The sequence below is a fragment of the Neoarius graeffei genome, chromosome 1 (genome assembly GCF_027579695.1).
Source record: "Neoarius graeffei isolate fNeoGra1 chromosome 1, fNeoGra1.pri, whole genome shotgun sequence".
NCBI lineage: Eukaryota > Metazoa > Chordata > Actinopteri > Siluriformes > Ariidae > Neoarius > Neoarius graeffei.
Window position 1 is genome coordinate 108,623,139 of NC_083569.1, and position 22,633 is coordinate 108,645,771.

Below are 22,633 nucleotides of genomic sequence, written 5' to 3' on the forward strand. Positions count from 1 at the left end.
AAAAAAACAGTGAGCCAGTGTTCTGTAAAGTTATCCTACCTCTTGGATTTGTCCTACCAAGCCTACTGCGCATGTGCGAAATCCAGGAGGGTAGGAAAATTCAACATTAGTTTTGTCCTACCGATCAGCTGGGCTGATAGAAAATCGGTGAGTATTTCACGCATTTGCCGATTTTTATGTTTTGTGCGTATTGGTCGAGTCTTTGGCTGAGTCAAATAATTTGTAATGCCTTGTTTTGAATAATAAACCGGTCTGTATGAGAACTTGCTAATTCATGTGTTCTGCGTATGCGCAGTAGGAGACTAAGATGCACACTGCACTTTTCAATGTGTTTCAGACAGTGTGTTGTTCCTGCAAAATAAGCACAAGTTAAATGTTCTCCGGTATATGTTCTCAAGTTTACAAAGAACTAATTGATATTAGTGTTAGCACTGACATGTATGTGCAGTCTGCAGTGCAAGTTTTAAGTTTTCATAAAACAATTTGATTCTGCTTGTTAAGCAGCACTGATGTGTCCATGCTTACAGAAAAGTTGATAAGACTAGCACAGAAATGGGAATTTTCTGTATATTGTAGTGAAGCAACTCTTGGTTTTGCCAGCAGTGGAATAGAGACAAATATATGTCTGGCAAGAGTGTGTAGTTATGCATGTGAAATGTAATTTTACAGTGGTCAATAAATTCTGATTTTCTTCAGTGACACAGATATCGTGATGTGGTTGAAATTTCTTGCAATATATCGATTATCGCAGAATCGCTGTACCGTGATATTATCGTTATCGTGGGCAAAATATCACCACAGTATCGTATCGTGAAGTATCTGGTGATACCCAGCCCTACCCTGAACATGTGCAATACCAGAGCCTACCACAGCGCAGACTGACACCAACCACTCCCTTATCGTCTCAAAGCTAAAACTAAAACCAAAGAAACTCCACCGCTCTAGGAAGAAATGTCAACCAAGAATCAACATCGGCAAGACTGCCAACCCAACCAAAAACCAAGAGTTTATAGACCACTTGGAGAAGACATTGACTAGTAACCAAGCACAGTGTGATGAGAATAGATGGAACTTCTTGCGAAGTACCATTTACAATATCGCAGTTTGTACCTATGGAAAGAAAGAATGCAGACTGGTTTGAAGCCAACATCCCAGTGTTAGAGCCGGTCATTGATGCCAAACATAGCACACTAATTAGCTACAAGCGTGACCTAAGCCAGCAAAACCTACAAGCACTGAAAGCCGCCCACAGAAAGGCCCAACAAGCTGCCCGTCGCTGTGCCAACGACTACTGGATCGAATGGCCAGCCAAAATCCAGCAGACATCAGACACTGGTAACATCAGGAGCATGTACGAGGGCATAAAACAAGCAACAGGCAAACCAATAAAAAAGTCTATGCCCCTGAAATCAAAGTCTGGAGATTTGATACCAGACAAAGACAAGCAAATGGAGCACTGGGTTGAACACTACCTGGACTTTTACTCCAGAGAAAACTCCATCACTCAAAAAGCTCTGGATGCCATCAAGGACTTACCAGTTCTGAAAGAACTGGACTTGGAACCCAGTGTGGAAGAGCTTGAGCTACTGATGCCCTCAAATGACATGATCTCCATACGCCAGTTACAGGAGGAATGTCACAAACAGATGCCACTATACATTGCCTTTATCAATCTTACCAAGGCTTTTGATCTCATGAGCAGGAAAGGTCTGTTTCAACTGTTGAGGAAGATCAGCTGCCCCCCCATGACTGCTCAGCATCACCACCTCCTTCCACGAGGACATGCAGAGTGTAATCAGCTATGACGGGGAAACCTCCGATCCATTTCCAATCTGAAGCAGTATGAAACAAGGATGTGTCCTTGCTCCAACCCTGTTTGGCATCTTTTTCTCACTGCTGTTGAACTTTGCATTTAAACACTGCATACAAGGCATACATCTGCACACAAGAAGCAATGGAAAGCTTTTCAACCTAGCTCGCCTAAAGGCCAAGACCAAGGTCCGCACAGTTCTTCGGAGAGCTGCTGTTCACTGATGATGCAGCCTTGACCTCTCACACTGACCGGGGACTACAGCAGCTGACTAGCCAGTTCGATCATGGCTGTAGGCAGTTTGGACTGACCATCAGCATTAAGAAAACCATTGTCATGTGCCAGTGTGTCCCCGTACCACCAACAATGAAGTGCTTGAAGTTGCTGATTAGTTTACCTACTTAGGCTCCACAGTCACCAGCAACCTGCAGCTGGACAAGTAAATTGACACTCACATTGCCAAAGCCACCAGTGTGAAGTCCAGATTGAGCAAAAGAGTGTGGGACAACAAGCTGACCTCGAACACCAAACTCAAGGCTTACCAGGCATGCGTCCTCAGTACCCTACTCCATGGCTGAGTATCCTGGACAACTTACACCAGGCAGGAAAACCATCTGGAAAGCTTCCATCTTCACTGCCTATGACGGATCCTTAACATTACATGGCAAGACAAAATCACCAACACCGCTGTTCTGGATCGTGCCGGGTCTCTGAGCATGCACCACCTCCTCAGTCAGCACCAACTACGATGGCTGGATGAAAGTTGGTCAAATACCCAAAGACATTCTGTACAGTGAACTGGCTACAGGACACTGACCAGCAGGCTGCCCAGCACTGCGCTTCAGGGACGTCTGCAAGTGAGACCTGAAGCAGACAGGTATCGACCCAAACAGCTGGGAACTGCTCACTGGTGACCGCAGCAGCTGGCACTATGCCATCCGAGAGGGAGTCAAGAGGGGTGATGAGGAACGAAAACAAAAGCTGGAGGCCAAGAGACAACGCAGGAAGGACAAGAAACAAAGCCGTCCCACCACACACTCCAACTTCATTTGTCCAACTTGCGGGAGGGACTGCCATGCCAGGATAGGCCTGCTAAGTCATGCGAGGCGCTGCACCCAGACCTGACCTGACAGAGCGCTACCATCATCCCATGGGACTGACGGATGCCAAAGAGGTAATAAAATTTCTTTATCTCTGCAAAACTATGGAGTATTGAATAAAAGAGAATGTGTATATGGAAGAATTACAGGCAGCAAGGGTTTTAAGAGAGACTCAAGATATAAGAACACATTTTTGACAAAAGTTAGAATGAAGATATCTTAGAAAGAAGATTTCCTTTGACAACAGAAAACAATGATACACTGTTGACAGCTTTAACTGAAATATTAAACTTACAAGAAATGAGTGAGAAGTGGCCGTATTACATTACATGGCATTTAGCAGACACTCTTTTCCAGAGCGATATACAAGGAGTGCAAAACTCCGGTACATGAAGTGCTGAACTTCTAGACAAGAAAAGTTCTAGTACCAACTGAACAAGTGACAGCAATACCTAGTGTTATATGCTGATGAAATACCAATACTCAAACAGCCAAAGAAACAAAACCAACCATATAAAGTATAACTAAATCTAGAACTCAACAAAAGCTAACCCCAGGCGAGACCATACACAGCCTGGGTTGGTCTAGACCGAAACTCAGTTATGCAGTGGGCAGGGAGGAAGGGGAGAGGTGAAGCCTGAAGAGGTGGGTCTTCAGTCTGTGCTTGAAGGTGGTCAGGGAGTCAGCAGTTCTGACCTCAATGGGAAGGTCATTCCACCAACATGGAACAAGGAGAGACAGTAGTCTTGAGCGGGCTGGGCAGGAACGGAGAGGAGGAGAGACCAGGTGACCAGTTGTAGCAAAGCGTAAGGATCTGGCTGGTGTGTAAGGGCAGAACAGTCTCTGGAGGCATGCTGGCTCCAACCCCCTGAGAGCCTGGTACGCTAGCACCAATTCGACGTGGGCTGTGACAGATAGCCAGAACAGTTTGGCAAACAGAAGGGTGACATGGGAAGAACAAGGGAAGTTGTTGACCAGGTGAGCTGCAGAGGTCTAATGGTAGAAGCTGGAAGGCCAGCAAGAAGAGAGTTGCAGTAGTCCAAGCGGGAGAGGATCAGCGCTTGGACCAGGAGCTGAGTAGGTGGTAAGAAAAGCACGTCCTTCAGATGTTGTAGAGGAGGAATCTACACATCTAGGTCACTGCAGCGATGTTCACAGAGGAGGAGAGTTGTCAAACACAACCCCTAGGTTCTTCACAGAAGGGTGAAGGAGACCTAGAGATGTCCCCCATGGAGAGAACAATGTGCAAGGGTGGAGAGGATGGAGCAGGAATGTAGATTACCTCCGTTTTGCCTGGGTATAGCTTCAGGTGTCCATCAGGCTCTGGATGTCATGCAGGGAAGCAGACATGCAAGCATAGATCTGTGTGTCAGAAGGAGGGAAAGAGAGAAACAATTGGGTGTCATCAGCATAGCAGTAACTGATAGACCATGGGGAAAGATAATTGGGCAGAGAGACTGGGTGTAGAGGGAGAAGAGAAGCAGACCAAGGACTGAAACTTGAGGGACACCAGTGGTAAGTGGACATGGTGCTGATACAGTACCAGATAAGGTAGCCTGGAAGAAGTGAGCAGAGAGGTAGGACTTGAACCAGTCTCGGGCTGTCCCACAGATCCCTAGAGCTGACAAGGATGACAGGAGGATGGGGTAATCACCAGTGTCAAATGCAGCAGAAAGATCAAGGAGAATCAGGACTGAGGAGAGGGAGACAGCATGTGCCACACGAAGTGCCTCACTCACTGAGAGAAGAGCAGTCCCGGTGGAGTGTTCAGTACAGAAGCAAGACTGGTGAGGATCCAAGAAGTTGTTCCATGAGAGAAAAAAGGAGAGTTGTTTAGCAACAGCATGTTCAAGCATCTTTGACAGGAAAGGGAACAGAGAAATGTGGCGGTAGTTCTGGATGACAGAGGGGTCTAAGGTGGGGGGGGGGGGTTCAACAGAGGGGTGATGTGGGCCTGTTTGAAACTGGAAGGAAAGTATCTGGAGGACAAGGAGGAGTTGATGAGGGAGGATGTCAGGAGGGATGGTCTAGAGGAGAGACAAGAGGATAGGGTCAAGGGCACAGGTGGTTGGACGGTGAGAAAGCAGGAGCTGGGAGACATCAAAAGTGGAAAGAGGGGAAAAAGCAAGAGGGAAGAAACAGGAGAGAGCCAGGCAGGCATGGTGAAGGAGTTGTGGATGGCTATGATCTAAAAAAAAAAAAAAAAGACTGCAAAGTCCTCTGCAGTGATGCTCTGCAGTGATTTGATGTTTTTGTTATTTTGTATCCAAATGAGAGTCGCAGCTTATCCGTGTTCTCATTTCCTGAAGGCTGACCTTGTGGCTGATTGTTTTGAAACAATCTGACTTTCAGTTGTTCGTTCAGTTCTCCGTGCATTCTCTTCTTCCATGTACGGGTGAGATACTGCTGCTGAGGCAAGCATACCCAGCAGAGAAATCAGTCGGCTGGTCCACTCATTCTCTATACTGAGTACTCCGCCATTACTGCTCAGCTCAGGCAATTACTAAAACCCAGGACGGGATGTCACCAGTTTTAGCAGCAACCACAGGGAGGTCACCGCCTGAGTGATAATGTGTCACATCCCAGGTTTTAGTAACAACCCTCGGCTCACACTCCAGAAGAACTGGTGCAAATTAACTGACTTTTCTTTTCTTGTAGTTTTCTTTTAATTGTTGGCACTGCACCATCTTTCAATACAGGCTTATAGCCAACGCTCCTCAACAGATCAGAGGTTTCGTACGAGTCTTCAGCAAAGTGTTCAGAGCAGAGGAGAGGAGAGACCAGTTCATAGGCACCCAGTATGCCCATAAACTTCTCGCAAAACACGTCCAAATCTTTGCAGTTTGAACATTCTTGGGCCATGAATGCAATGTAAATCCACCTTCTGTCATGTTGCTGCACCTGCCAGCAACACATCTACATGGCATGGCGATAAATTAGCTCAAAATGGAAGCTCGAAGTTGCAGTCAGCTCTGTATTTTAGTGTAGCAGAAATGGTGAGGAGACCGATAGCCTTCCTGTGGTGACGTTACGGACGTCAAGGTCATTCACTCAGACCACGACATATATGAATCACTTTAAATCATAAAAATTACTATATTGAATTTATTGTTAATGCTTAAAACCATTCTTATGCCATTCTTGAGGTCTCAAGGTATTTATAAACAAAAAGTGAGGCCATGGTTCTGCGAATCTCCTTTAAGCGAGGAGGAGAAGGCAATGACGATAGGCAAGAGAGGAGGGAGAAATGAAGCAGAGGTTATGACAGACTGTAACGGTGGACGTGGGGGGACGAATGAGTGGAGAGGAAGAGGGAGGGAGAATGAAATGAAGGTCAGACAGATGGGATCTGAGGCAGAGCAGTTTCGGAGGAAGACCAGGTCAAGAAGATTGCCAGCTTTATGGGTTGGAGGAGAGTTCAGCAGGAGGAGATCAAAGGAGTGGAGAAGGGGAAAGGCAGCAGCAGAGTGGGAGGCTTCTAGGTGGAGGTTGAAGTCTCCCAGGAGCATCAGTGGGGTGCCACCTTCTGGGAGGGAGTTGAGTAGGATGTCCAGTTCATCAAAGAAACATCTGACAGGGCCAGGAGGGTGATAATGAGAAAAAGGCTAACAGGAGAGGAGATTGAAATAGAATGAAATTTAAAGGAGGAGATGGAGAGGTGGGAGAGTGGAAGAAGTGAGAACTTCCATGACTAAAAAAATCAACAAACCAGTGCCACCACCAAGGCGACCAGATGGGCGAGTGGCGTAGAGATAAGGCGAAGGAGGTAAAGAGGCTGCAGGTGTTGTGTTGTCAGGTGAAATCCAGGTCTCTGTTAATGCAAGGATGTGGAGGGACAAAAGGGAAGCGTAAGCAGAGATGAAGTCATCTTTCCATGTGCCAGACTGGCAGCTCCATAGTCAGGGATGCAAACACAACCATGGTCAAAAAAGAGTGAGGTAGCGCGGCGACGCGGCCCCCCACACACACACAGACAAAACATCAGTCAGACTTCATTACGGTCCATCCCAACACAAACGAATTTCGCTTCGCTCTCATTGACTTTGAAAGGAGGCGAAATTCGCCAATGTTTTTGCTTAATTTAGACAGCCAAAGTGATTGTAAATGTTGTGGCTACCACGGATGGATGGATGCACCACGAACTCATATAACACACACATGGGTTACACATTACCATTTGCAGGGGCTTCAAAGTTTGGGAGAATAGCAGGGTACAAATAATTTACAGCAGGGTGCAAAATGGTAAAATGTCTGCCAGTGGCAGACATAATGCACGCAAAGCGGGATGGTTTGGAACAGGTCATCTAAAATTGGGATAACATTTACCCGGGACAGGTATTTGAGGCGGGTCGTCTAGCTTAAGCTTGATTAGCGTTGTTACGCACGCCAGTGTTTCCCACAGAAATTTTGGAGACTATGGGGGCAGCCCATGGGGGGGGGTTGTTTAAAATTGAGTGATATGTTAAATATTAAGTTATTACTGAAAAACTATTGATTAAAAAAACAAAGACACTGAGAAATGGTCCTATAGAGGTTTTCGACCCACGTGACCGTTGCCATGTCAACAAGTAGATGGCGCCATTTTGGCGGTCACAGCAATGGTGACTCCCGCTAGCCCAACATGTCAGAGATTTGTCAAAAAATATGTATTTTCCCTTTTCACAGCATGCGTTGTTTGAATGGTTGCCATGACAACATATGCAAAGATTTCCAACATTTTGTGGCAAAAAAATTCCATAACAGTCTACTTCAACGTGATACCAAATAAAAGCAAATTCACTGCAGTTAGAAAAATAGTGTCCAGGTTGAGAGAGAGTTACATTAATCATATAGAAAAATGCATAATAATTAATATGTCTAGTATCGAATTCTAGTTTTGTCCATTGCATATTCACATCTAAAAAGTACAACCCACCCAACAACATGGCTCTGCCTCGCCTGAGGGCACCGTGTATGTTAAACCTAGACTACACGTAAGCCGCCCAAACACTAGTAAGAAGCCCGGTGCCAGGTAGCCCCATTGATGAGGCCAAGCGGTCCCCGTCTCACGTATATAAAACCACGGATGTATAAAGATAAAACCATCATAGCCTGACTAGTGGGGCTAGGTGCCAGGTAGCCTGAACACCGCCTAACAGGGCTTACGTGTAGGCTAGGTGCTAGGCTACATGTATAATTTGTCATTTATCTCGTATACGATATCTTTAAACTTTTGGAAAAGTTACCTGAGACAAAATGTTCGCCACACAAACACGTGTGTTCGGTGGGCTGCCAATTCTCTCGCCTGATCGCCGCGATCCACTTTTCGCGACGCTATCGATCAGCCGGGAACCTATGGAACGTTAATCCAGGTTTATCCCCTCTTCTTGTGGCAGCTAACTGCACAACACGTATCAGGCATTCTACGATAAAAGTAAGTGATGAAGAAGATGGATATTACAAGCGTTGTTTGCTGATAAGCGTGGCTGTGTTTGACCTCCAAAATGCCGGCGTAAACAGTATCACGTGACCCTATGACGTCAGGTCGAAAACCTCTATAAACAACTTTACCAATATAAAAGATTACCAAGACTACAAAAATGCAGAAAAATAGGCTTTACTTATCCAGATGCACCTGTTGGTTCAAAAGTTAAAGTGCATAGAACCTCACAGCACAACATGAAGTTACCTTAAAATATAATATAAATGCCTCAGCTTTCATGTAAGAAAAAAAAAACACTATTAATACTAGTACTGTGTGCAGGCAGTCTCTCCTGAAGACTAAATTAAACAATAATTATAAACTAATAAAATAAATGGCTCAGGCTTCATAGAAGAAAAAAACAATTTGAACAGAATCTCACAGTATGATGCTGAAGCTGCCTAAACAATGGAAAAAAAAATACCATTTTGGCAAAAACGTTGGCATCCATTAGTTTCTTGTATTAAGTAAAAAAATATGTTGCCAGATACTGCTGACGTTTTACAGTCCAAAATATGTTCAAAACCCGCCAAAATGCACTTAAAACCGCCCAATTGGGCGGGATACCGCCCAATCTGGCAACACAGCTAATGGCTGCACTCATGCCGAGGATGTAAACAAAGTTGACGTGGCAACGGACATACATGACATAGTGGATGTGATTTACGTTCACAACTTTTTTTGCCATCAGAAATATTTAATATTAAATTTTGTGACTTGACTAACAATAGCCGGCGGCATAACAAGCCACAGACGGCGGTGACCGGCTACTTTTGAGACCGCTGCATTTGATCACTCGATGTTCTAAAATAGCAGCTAGTCGGGTGCTAACGGTTAGCATTTTAACTAAGCCAGACAGCCACAAGCTTTACTAAGACCAATTATTGCACGTATAGAACGGTATAACGGCACTTAAATATTATCTAGGAACAAAAAACAATAGTCATTAACCCATGTAGACACTACGTTGAAAACATGTACAGTCATCATGCAACTCCTCAAATAACATTACGTTTTTCAGGTGTTTTTTACCCCAAGGATAGGTCATGGCTAATATGGTTAGATGAAGGAGGCTAGGTTACAAGAGACAAAGTTATGCACAATTATTTTAACACTTACGCTTTGATTGTAGACGAGTAAATGACTTCCACTTCAACGCTGATCGTTTACTCCCAGTCACCGAGGCTCCAAAGAAATACACACTAGTAGATGAAATTCAGCAAGTTGATAAATGAACACACCTATCTGAGGAAAAGCCCAGGAGTCACGTTCCTTAGCAACCAGATTGCCCAGCCATCGGTTCCATCCACTGACAGTGTAGCAGCTAGCAGTTTATAATGGAACGCTGTTGAATATTATAATAGCAGCCAGCAGCTACACTGTCAATCTTACTATCTCTGCTGTCAATGGCTCCATATATCCACCAGGGGGAACCAAACGTTGTATGGTCTGCACAGTACTCGGGTCTATCATTACTACCAGAGTGGATTACCAGAGAGCAACCCCCCCCCCCCCCAAAAAAAACAAAACTCTTCGGATCTGCACGAATTACACAAGTCGCCCAAAATCCCGGGGAAAATGCGGAATGCGCCGAAAAGCGCGCCGTTTGTACGCTTGCATAGTCCAGCAGTGATCCAGAAAGTGTCAGTGGAGGTAGCTGAAGGGTAGATGAGGTTGGAGAGGCAACATCTTCATGACATTTGTTCATTGGCTAGCACTTTTAGGGAGACTTTGGACTGTAAGGAACTTAAAAGGAGCACTAGAAGATTTGATTTACACTGGGCTAGGTTTTGTAAGAGCCCCATTTGTACATCACAAACAGGTATTTAGCCCTAGGGGAGGTGCAGGGATTCCGAGGTGGAGAAGGTATTCACAGGAAGAAGTTAAACAATCCAGGAGTAGAGATTTCTGTAGCGTTAAGGAGAGTTTTGTGGCAGACAGATAAAAGAACAAGAGCTGGGGAAGGGATATATAAAATAGGCCTGACGCTGAGAAACGTTAGAGCTAGAATTTTGCCTGACGAGGACTCAAATCACACCTGATCGTTTAGCAAGAGAACAATTGAGAATACAGGGAGTGGAAATGGCCGATACCTCATTGCAGACGACTTGTTTAAGAAATCCTATAGCTAAGGATGGAATTAAAAAATATCACAAAAATGAGCTGAGCGAACTAAAAAGATGAGAACTCCGTGGCCTCGGGATGGTTCGTTTGAGGTGGGGTTGTGTGAGGAGATGGACACTTTAAAAATTACAAGCCAAAAGAACAGAGCAATAAAAGGCTAAAAAAAAAGAGAGGAGAGTGATACTCAACTTCTTTAAGAAAGAGGGAGAAAACTTCTTACAAATAAGTGAAGAAAGGCAGAAAGAAACTGTAGGTGCTAAAGAAGGCAACTGGACTTGCTTGAAATTCTTGAAGATGTTTCACTTCTCATCCAAAAGGCTTCTTTAGTTCTGTCTGACTAGTGGGGAGTTCCAGGTATTTATCCTCTAGTGGACCAAAAGCAACCCTAAGGACAGTCGTTGATGCTCTCAGTCATCTTGTAGGTGTTGGGGTCACTGGAGACCTTTATTAGACTTTGTTAGGTCTACCTGCACAGGTTCCAACTTTTTACTGACACGTGCAGTAAAAACTTCAGGGTACTGCCATGCACTCTTCAATAGTGGCACCAATAAGAGAGGTGCAGTCACCCACCACCAGAGGAGGAGACTCTTGCAGCCAAGTCATTTCCAAAAATTAGTGGCATGCCATCAACCAGCAGAGCAGGCCGCATTCCAAGCTCCACATCCCCCTGCACAAGATCACACATAAGCATCACCTTGTGCAGTGACATGGACGTGTTCAATTCAATTCCCCAAATCAATAAATTTTCAGGCAAAAAAGGCAACACTGACTCTGAAATGAATGATTTAGATGCCCCAGTGTCTCTTAAAATTTTCACGGGCACTTTTTGATCACTGCCAACAAGCGACACCAAACCCTCAAAAATAAACGGCTCAAACATCCTCTTGCAGTTGGTCACGCCTGCAGAGGGTAATGTATGAGCTTCAAGGGGAATGACCAACCCAGCAGACACAGGCACAGGAGCAGCCAGGGCTGTGGGTTTCACAGAAGAACTATGGAGCTTGGTGCCAGTATTTTTTGCCTTAAGGACGGGGCAATCTGATTTCCAGTGACCCTATCCTCGACAGTAATTACAGGTCAGGTCAAAACTAGCTGGCTGTCCTTTACCCACATGCCTCTCTTGATGTTGCGGAATATTCTGTACATTAGCGTGAGGGGAAAAAACCACGCCTCTCACCTCTGATCCTCTCTGAACGAAATCGATGGGTAAGTTCCCACTCATCAGCCAACACAGCAGCTTGAGAAGCGGTCTGAATGTCACGCTCTACAATGAAGGTAGCAACACTTTCAGGGAGTGGGTTTTTATATTGTTCCAACAAAATTGTGTTATTCAAATTGCCTAACGTTTGAACTTTTTCAGATGCACACCAACGACTGAATTGTAGGGTCAGGTCTCTAACAAACTCGACGTGCATCTGATTTGGGTTTCTCTGCAAATTCCAAAAAGACTAGCAATAAGCATCTGGAACCCATTCATAAATCTTTAGTACAGCTGACATAATGTGTTCATACACCTGACTCTCCGCCACTGACAATGAAGAATAAGCTTGTTGAGCCTTACCAGTTAGCACACACTGAAGGAGCAATGTCTGTTCAACACCTGTCCAGGCATGGGCATCCACAACTCTCTCAAATAAATTTAAGAACATATCCACATCAGACTCGCTAAAGGGTAGAACTAAATGCAAGTGGTGTCCAATGTTTAATTTGGGAGGAGATGACGGATTGGAGTCAAATGGCACAGACAATCTGCCCTCTTTGTTCAACTCTAGGCACCAACAGAAGTTTTCCCAGCGATGCGGCACTTTAAATTCAAACGAAAGAGTGGAGCTATAAAAATAATTTATAAAAATGCACGAATCTAATTCAATAAGGCTACAGAACGTGTGTAGTTTTAATACGCCCCCAACTGTTAGGCTTGCAAGTGAGAATAACCAATTAAAGGGGAGAGGTGGCAGAGCAGAGTTTCACCAAGCAATATTTATTTTATAGAAGAGCAACAGTCCAAAATTCAAGCTCAAAGTCTGTCCCAAGTCTATCAAAACAACGAGAAGCCAAACCAATGAGTCTTCTCCCAACAGTCTCGCATAGACATTCCCAAACAAGTCTCTGCCAATGCATACCCCAAGATGAGAGGAGTAACCACACTGATGAAGCCTGGATACACTCCAGGCCTAGACATTAAGCATTTACCACTGGTGGCCCATTGGGCCAGTGGAATTGAAAAGTTACTGGCCCAAATGCGCGCGGTACCCAAACCACGGCTGCCGCTGCAAGCACCACAGGTGCTTGAACAAAGAGGGAGGTCCGGGGGCCTTCCCCCAGAAAATTTTGATTTTTCAATTCATATTCGTGCATTCTGGTGCATTTTAAGGTGAAATTAATGAAAATAAGATTATTCATATTTTGTTAACATTATATATATATATATATATATATATATATATATATATATATATATATATATATTTGTTTGTTCACACTGATATTTTATTGTTTGCATTTCTTGTTCTATCAATTTCTTAGATTTAAAAATTTCCTTTGTTCTTGTTCTCTGTTCGTTTAACACATGCTGTTGATTACTGTTTTACATTAACAATTGTTTGTATAAGTTTTAGAATAAGCTAAGTTTTGCCTCACCATGCAACTAACTTGTTTATAGAATAAGCTTTGCCTGTAACCCACCCTGTGTGATGTAGACATATTTTCCTTTTTTGTCATGGTTTCAACTTTGGCTCATATATTCTCAACATTGTAGATATTGAATTCTCACCACTGTAGATATTCTTATAGAAATAGAAGTACAATGAACTTTTTAAATACACCTTTATATAATCTGGTGTGACCCCCTTGTGCAGCAATAACTGCAACTAAATGTTTCCAGTAACTGTTGATCAGTCCTGCATACTGGCTTGGAGGAATTTTAGCCCATTCCTCTGTACAGAACAGCTTCAACTCTGGGATGTTGGTGGGTTTCTTCACATGAACTGCTCGCTTCAGGTCCTTCCACAACATTTCAATTGGATTAAGGTCAGGACTTTGACTTGGTCATTCCAAAACATTAACTTTATTCTTCTTTAACCATTCTTTGTTAGAATGACTTGTGTGCTTAGGGTCGTTATCTTGCTGCATGACCCACCTTCTCTTGAGATTCAGTTCATGGACAGATGTCCTGACATTTTCCTTTAGAATTTGGGGATGAATAACTCTATCTATCTATCTATCTATCTATCTATCTATCTATCTATCTATCTATCTATCTATCTATCTATCTATCTATCTCACTGGTATAATTCAGAATTCATTGCTCCAACCATGATGGCAAGCCGTCCTGGCCTAGATGCAGCAAATTGGCGTAAACCATGATACTACCACCACCATGTTTCACAGATGGGATCAGGTTCTTATGCTGGAATGCAGTGTTTTCCTTTCTCCAAACATAACGCTTCTCATTTAAATCAAAAAGTTCTATTTTGGTCTCATCCATCCACAAAACATTCTTCCAATAGCCTTCTGGCTTGTCCACGTGATCTTTAGCAAACTGCAGATGAGCAGCAATGTTCTTTTTGGAGAACAGTGGCTTTCTCCTTGCAACCCTGCCATGCACACCATTGTTGTTCAGTGTTCTCCTGATGGTGGACTCATGAACATTAGCCAATGTGAAAGAGGCCTTCAGTTGCTTAGAAGTTACCCTGGGGTCTTTGTGACCTCGCTGACCATTACACGCCTTGCTCTTGGAGTGATCTTTGTTGGTCGACCACTCCTGGGGAAGGTAACAATGGTCTTGAATTTCCTCCATTTGTACACAAACTGTCAGACTGTGCGACTGGTGGAGTCCAAACTCTTTAGAGATGGTTTTGTAACCTTTTCCAGCCTGATGAGCATCAACAATGCTTTTTCTGAGATCCTCAGAAATCTTTGTTCGTGCCATGATACACTTCCACAAACGTGTTGTGAAGATCAAACTTTGATAGATCCCTGTTCTTTAAATAAAACAGGGTGCCCACTCACACCTTGATTGTCACGTTCCATTGATTGAAAACACCTGACTAATTTCACCTTCAAATTAACTGCGGCGGCACGGTGGTGTAGTGGTTAGCGCTGTCGCCTCACAGCAAGAAGGTCCTGGGTTCGAGCCCCGGGGCTGGCAAGGGCCTTTCTGTGTGGAGTTTGCATGTTCTCCCCGTGTCCGCGTGGGTTTCCTCCGGGTGCTCCGGTTTCCCCCACAGTCCAAAGACATGCAGGTTAGGTTAACTGGTGACTCTAAATTGACCGTAGGTGTGAATGTGAGTGTGAATGGTTGTCTGTGTCTATGTGTCAGCCCTGTGATGACCTGGCGACTTGTCCAGGGTGTACCCCGCCTTTCGCCCGTAGTCAGCTGGGATAGGCTCCAGCTTGCCTGCGACCCTGTAGAAGGATAAAGCGGCTAGAGATAATGAGATGAGAAATTAACTGCTAATCCGAGCGGTTCACATACTTTTGCCACTCACAGATATGTAACATTAGATCATTTTCCTCAATAAATAAACGACCAAGTATAATATTTTTGTCTCATTTGTTTAACTGGGTTCTCTTTATCTACTTTTAGGACTTGTGTGAAAATCTGATGTTTTAGATCATATTTGTGCAGAAATGTAGAAAATTCGAAAGGGTTCACAAACTTTCAAGCATCACTGTAGCTCTTTTTCAGTAATAAAAGCTGAACAGTGTCAGCAATCTTGTTCTGCTCAGTTAGCAGAGTTGAAAGCTTTAACAGAAGCCTGTAAGTTAGCGCAAGGTAAAGCAGCAGACATGTACACAGATTCACCTTATGCTTATGGTGTGTGTCACCTTTTTGGAGCAGTTTGGAAACAAAGGGGTTTTAAGAAAACAGATGGTTCCCCAATTCAACACCTTGGTCAAATATTGGAGCCAACATCAACCATGATAATGGCAGCTAAGTTAGCAATCATCAGATGGCAGGCACATAAAAAAGGGAATAATTTTGTTATTAAAAGGTAATAGATGAGACAGCAGACTGGTCTCAGTGTCAAACAGCTAGATTTGCACCCAAGGTTTCTATAGAACCCATCACCACTTGGAAGGCATAGCCACACTAAAGCAACTAGCTGCCCCTTATGAGAAGTCATTATGGGGGACAAAGGCAAGGAGCTGGAGATAATAATGAGATAAGGAGAGCCCATGATGGTTTAATCATCATACCAGTATCCCTCCTCATTAACAGGTGCACATGGTCTAGACCATTGTGCAAAGGGGGAGGTAGTAATAAAAATAAAAAAAAAATTAAAAAGAAGGTTATTGGTCACCATATCTTCAGGCTATGGTAGACGAGGCATTAAGCAGATGTGTAATTTGTGCTCAAAACAATGTCAGGAAGGGAATCGCAACTCCATTAGGTCACATACCAGTACCAGAAGGACCATTTAGGCATTTAGTAATGGACTAAGTGGACATGATCAAGAGAGTTCAAGGAAAAAGGTACATGCTGGTAGTAATACACAGATTCAGCAGATGGGTGGAAGCTGTGCCATCAAAAGATCAAGGTGCTGAAAAAGTGGTTAAATTTTTGACTAGGGAAGGAATCCCTAGATTTGGCATTCCAACAGAATTAAGATCAGACAATGGATCAGCTTTTATTCAAAAAGTGGTGAAGTCAATGTTACAACATTTGAGAATTAAGCAGAGGCTAGGTTGCGTGTACCATCTTCAGATAACAAGGAATGGTGGAAAGAGTAAATGGAACTCTTAAAGGAACAGTCCACTGTACTTCCATAATGAAATATGCTCTTATCTGAATTGAGACGAGCTGCTCCGTACCTATCCGAGCTTTGCGCGACCTCCCAGTCAGTCAGACGCAGTCAGACGTGCTGTCACTCCTGTTAGCAATGTAGCTAGGCTCAGCATGGCCAATGGTATTTTTTGGGGCTGTAGTTAGATGCGACCAAACTCTTCCGCGTTTTTCCTGTTTACATAGGTTTATATGACCAGTGACATGAAACAAGTTCAGTTACACAAATTGAAACGTAGCGATTTTCTATGCTATGGAAAGTCCGCACTATAATGACAGGCGTACTAACACCTTCTGCGTGCTTCGACAGCGCATTGATACTGAGCTCCGTATCAATGCGCTGTCGAAGCGCGCAGAAGGTGTTAGTACGCCTGTCATTATAGTGCGGACTTTCCATAGCATAGAAAATCGCTACGTTTCAATTTGTGTAACTGAACTTGTTTCATGTCACTGGTCATATAAACCTATGTAAACAGGAAAAACACGGAAGAGTTTGGTCGCATCTAACTACAGCCCCAAAAAATACCATTGGCCATGCTGAGCCTAGCTACATTGCTAACAGGAGTGACAGCGCGTCTGACTGACCGGGAGGTCGCACAAAGCTCGGAGAGGTACTGAGCAGCTCGTCTCAATTCAGATAAGAGCATATTTCATTATGGAAGTATGGTGGATTGTTCCTTTAAAGCTGAATAAGATCTGTGCTCATACTTAATTGAACTGGGTGGATGCATTAACTGACACTTATGGGTTATTGTATGCAAGCGAACAGAAACACACTTCTAACTCCACATAAAAACCTTACTGGAAGACCTATGCCAGTTCCACACTTGAGGGGACCTGACAAAGGCCCACCTCTCGAACAACTGCAGATGAAGCTGAGGGAAAACATGAGGCAATTAACTACTATACATAAGGTTATATATTCACAGGAACAAAGCAGAGCAGCAGAAAGGTGGAACCAGAAAATCCAATTGTGCTTGGAGACAAGGTGTGCCTCAGAGTGTTCAGAAGAAAGTTGAATGAGCCAAGAAAGAAAGGTCCCTACGTGGTGGTAAGAGTAACTCCAATGGCTGCCCAGGTGCAGGGAAGCACTACATGCTATCATCTTAACCACTGTGCTAGAACATCTTACCAAGAGATCCACCTGAAGATACAGCAAGTGAAGCTGATGAGGAGAGATCCTCAGACTCTGGAGATGAATTCCTGGCAGCAATTTCCATCCAAAAAGCACAACAACTACTTCAGCATCAGACTGAATGGAGATTGGAGATTATTGCTATTGAAGTGGAACTTATCAACTCGAAAAGGAGCCTGCTGTGTGTTTGCTACCGGTCTCAGAGCTGGAATCTCAACGAATGGTTGGGTTTGTTTATTTCATTCCTAGAAACTACCTCTGGCTATGACAGAATACTAATTACCAGTAATTTTAATTTCCCGGACCTTACTTGGAACTCTGAGCTTATTCCTGCGAGGGATGCTTCCCCTGGGTCAACTGAGTTTAGAGAAGTGACTATGGATTTCTATCTAGAGCAAATGAATATGTACCTGACCAGACTGAACAATATTCATGACTTTGTGTTCACCAACTCCCCTGAGGCCGTCACTAACGTGTCGTGCGTACCACCTCAAACAATAAGCCTTTTCAGTGACCACAGCCTATTGTTTTTCGACTGGAAAGTTCACACAAAGTCTCCCGCACGTGACGCGCATACAGTTTTTGATTATCGCCTCACTGACTGTGACGGTCTGGCCGAAACCTTGTCACATGTACATCTTTCTCCCTCAGACTTAACAAATGAAAACATCGACTCAACTGGGAACGCTGGAGTGACACTTTTCTTGGCACTGCGACCACTCGTATCCCTTTAAAATCTTTTGAGAGATGCAACACTCCTCCATGGATTAACCGTGATAAAGTATTTGTTAAGGGGGGGGGATGGAGAGACCACCAGATGTAAGGCTAAGCCTTGCCTTAACCTGCAGGAAAAGTTTTGCAACATCTGGCATGAATGTAAAACTCATCTCAGAAAAACCAAAAGGAGTTTTATGAGTCCCTGCCAAATCTGCTCAAATCCAGCCCCAAGAAGTTCTGGTCAGTCTTCAAATATGCTTCTAGCCATTCAAGTGTCCCCAATAACATGACATGGACACAAGATGGTACTACAACAACAGCTGACAATCCTGCAGACATCGCCACGCTACTGAACAATTACTTCTATTCAGTATTCAAAATACCCCTCTCGAGCAAGGAGTATCTGCGACAGTTTCCATCTATCCCATCAGACAGTGAAACTGTTGCCAATAAACTTAGTACCATCTCCTTCTCCCCTACCAAAGTGCGAGACGTTTTACTATCACTGGACGTGAATAAAGCAACCGGCCCCGATAAGATCCTGGCCAGACTGCAAAGCGGCTCTGCACCTTACATCTGAGACTCTCTATGCTTCTTGGTCAACAAATGTCTCAGCTTTGAGGAAAGTCCCATCCTCGTGGAAATTGTCAAATATCATCCCTATTCACAAGGGCAGGGCCATTAAGGACGTCAAACTACAGGCCTATTTCACTGTTGTCTGTGTTTACTACAAAATCATCGATCACTTTGCTGCCCAACTGTACAAACTTCAGGATGGCTTTTTGAAAGGGTTATCTACTACTGATCAGCTATTAAAGGTTCTCCATGAGATAGGCCAACTTCTTGACATCAGAATCCAAACTGACACAGAATACCTAAACTTTGCTAAGGCTTTTAATAGAGTAGACCACCACCTACTGCTCATGAAGCTGCGGCAGTTTGGTATTACGAGTAAACTACTGGACTGGTTCAGGGACTACCTCTCTGATCGCTATCAGAGTGTGACGGTCTTGGGCAAAACGTTGGAGTCACTCCCAGTACTCTCTGTGATTTGTTTTTTTAGTGTATCAACTTTGTTTTGTCACTTGAAGAATGTACCAAATCATAGGGGGAACGTGCAAATACATGATCTACCGCTTGCTTGATAAAGGACAGAGTACTGAATAAAACTAGTATCACCCATGGGGCTCCCTGGCATGTGTCTACTCCATCATAACACCACAACTGCCTGAGAAGGACGATCTGGGAATGAGTGTGCAACAGCTGGTGGCTGACCGTGCAGAAATTGGACAAGGACTCGATTTGGGGACCATTTCGTGAGATTTACTACGTTGGAAACTAAAATATGGAAATGATGGAAGAGGAGTGACAATGGGGACAGATGAAGTGCTAGTAACCTCCACAGCTCGAAATTCGCGGTGGTCCGGTCACCTGAGGCGACTTAATTTGTCATTTGGCGGGTAATTCCTGTCACTAGCCAGCCCAGATAGCTAGTTGAAAATAAAAAATATATATGAAGCAAAGATTCAGACACACTGTCAACTAAAGCCGCCACATATTAAGCGTGTGCCATGTCTGCGTTAATCGATGTGTTTATCGGCAGGACGGAAAATACTGAAGAATTCCGAATCATATCGTGTACGAGTCAGGCTGTCGGTTTTTACACTACTGAACATGCATATAACACATCTCGTTGAATATCGCAGTAATCATGTGTAGTATTGGACCAGGTGGGTGGAGCACAGAAGCACGGCAGGCCAGAACTGAGTTCTCAATGAACTATTTATTGCTAGCTTTTCAGCCTTTTATCACTTCCCAGCTGCGCGCGCGCACACACACACACACACGTGTTCTGGTTGGGGTGAATTCCCTTTCTCTGCTCTCCTCTCCTTTTAAAGGGCGCGGTCACTGGGGAAGACACACAAACACAGGTTAATCCCCATCAGGTTCAATGATTCCACCACTTACCTTCCCTGACTCCACCCTCCATTCACAGACCGACGCTTGGCCACGCCCCCCCCCCGCCACAACACGTTCTCAAATTCAATAGATGTGGCCACATTATCGCCCATTTAAACGCGTGCTTTTGTTGTTGTTTACATCTACATCTGCCAAAGCTACATTGCGATGTGGAATTTTCTGAAAGGTGTACAGAAACCACCAGAGACGGGGACAAAGCGACCTCGGTCTGAAGAGGAGAAAAAGGCCGCCGATAAAGCGTACGAGAAGGAGAAACGACAAAGGACTTATAAGCAAACGTGGGAGCAGGGTAGGCCTTGGGTGCGATACGATTTTTATGGAATAATTCATTTTTTTCAAGTTGATTCCTAGTCAATATGAAGCTCCTAATGCTTTCTCTCTCATAAATGGTTAAATACAGAAAGCATGTTGGACATATTTTGGGTGCTATAGTCATGATAGTAAGTATATTTGTTTTCAATACTCATATACCAAGTTTTCCAATATATTATTATTTGTTGATATTATATTATGGTGCTCTGTGTTGTTCTCATTTATGTATTTAACAACAGTATCAAAATACTCGGGTCTTGAAATAAATGCACATTAGTCATGAACAATGGTAACTACTCTCTTTTGTGTTATTTTTGACAGAAGTAAAATTCATACATGAACAAATTTTGGCTAGCTGATTTTCTGTTCGGCGAGTTACTTTGGAAGGTAACTAGTCCGGCTGGCTGGTGAAAAAAATATATGAATTTCTAGGCCTGCATTCTGAAGCATCACAAAGCAGCTAGATGAGATGAGGCATCACCCATTTTGGGGCTATTGCCATTGGTCCATGACACTGAAAGGTATTTACAGTGCAGCATGTATTTCCACAAAACCAAAAGAAGGTTTGTGGGGACTTCGTGTCATTTTCAAAGCCTCAAACTTGCTCCAGATTGAGAAGCAAAACTGATAAACCAAAATGAAATCAATGTCTTTATTAATAATCTGAAGGCCACATAAAGTGTGAGCCCTGACCTGAAGGGTTCTGCTTGCTGTATCTGCTGCTGTAATGATCACTTATTTAGGAATAAATTCACAGAGTTTTAAAAATAAAACAAAAGAGAAATCAGACCCATGAATAAACTTTACCTTTGAGGCAGCAGCAGCAGCAGGAGTCTGTGGAGATTTTCCTAAAGAGGGCCGTGTGGACTCTGAGTTCATTATAACGGGTGAAAAGAATCAGGACACTGGAAGAAGAAAAACACAGAGACTCATGAGTCCAGAATCTCCACTACCTGTTAACCCAACAGCTCAGGTGGGAAGTTTCACATTAACTCACCTTGAATGATGTTACAGAAACTGGAACTGGAAAAAAAGGAAGCTCAAGCGCTCTTTCACAAAGCTCTGTATCCCGGCCACTGGTCACGCCGTAAAATATTTGACACAGACATCAGTGATCCACTGAGCTCTATATAAAATCAGGAAAGCTCATAGGCTTGTCAGAGTGAAGCCTGCTGGCCGCCATCTTGCCACTCCCACCGCAGAGCGGAACTGCCGTTTAGACTACTGGAAGCTACACAAAACTGGACAAATTATTTATGTAATTGGTGAGAAAAATTAGAAGAAAAATGCCTACATGTGCAGCAGTGAACTGTACAAATCATCAGGTCAAAGGTTGTGGACGGACGTTTCACCCGTGAGTATTTATATGTAACTAATATATTTGTGTTACTATAATTTTATTTCTAACATTATATAAGCTCGCTTTCATGTATTTCTTATATATATTGCATACATACACGGAAGAAATATATGAAAGAGAAGGGTACGCTGTATAAGCAAAAAACTGAAATGATCTCCGTAAAAAATTATATTAGTAAAAAAGAGCCATTCAGAAAAAAAAAAAAGACCAGAGACTGAGCTGGAAAAGGGAAAAACAACAGTGAAGGGGAGCGGTATAAAGATATGTAAAGAATGTGGGTAAAGTTGAGAAAAGAAGAGGAGGTAATGAAAGGGGGAAAAGTCAGGAGATCCTTTTCTTGGGGCAAATTTGATCTGATACCACGGTTTAACACACAAGCCCAAGACAGGCGATAGGAGTGGTAATATGGCGGCCACATGGCTTCACTCCTCTCTACAACGAGGAATAGGCTATGAGCTCTCCAGATTTTACATAGAGCTCAGTGCAGTGATCCAGGCATTATTTCTTCTGGGTTTTTTTTTTTGGCGGTTAGGAAACAACGACTTGGTCCATTACCGCCACCTAGTGTTATGGAGTGTAGATCAGAAGTTCTCGGATTGGCATCATTTAAAACAGGGGTTCTCAACATTTTCTGCTTTCAGGCCCACCTATTCATACTTGTCACGAATCGGGGCCCATTAAAAAAATTCCCAATTATTTTGGCTTATCTATTCTAATAGAATCTAATAATCGATTGTAAAGTATATTAATGGAATGCAACATCACTCCCTGTGAAAGTTGGGAACCCAATGTGTAGGTATTGTATTTAAAACTGTGCCAGAAGCCAACATAAAACCATGCATGCGG

General features: G+C 43.6%; 1 protein-coding gene and 1 pseudogene across 1 annotated transcript in view; both read right to left on the reverse strand.

The window, feature by feature from the left end:
• LOC132881615 (zinc finger protein 135-like) overlaps positions 1–20,045 on the reverse strand; it is a 40,017-nt pseudogene extending 19,972 nt beyond the window's left edge.
• LOC132881620 (zinc finger protein 850-like) overlaps positions 1–21,570 on the reverse strand; it is a 110,893-nt gene extending 89,323 nt beyond the window's left edge. Inside the window, exons 1-2 of the mRNA XM_060914323.1 lie at positions 21,425–21,570; positions 21,235–21,332 (exon numbers count right to left, since the gene is read on the reverse strand). Of these exons, the coding sequence (XP_060770306.1) occupies positions 21,235–21,306 (72 nt within the window). The 5' untranslated portion in view covers positions 21,307–21,332; positions 21,425–21,570. The remainder of the gene's footprint in view (positions 1–21,234; positions 21,333–21,424) is intronic.
• Between the last annotated feature and the right edge of the window lie 1,063 nt (positions 21,571–22,633).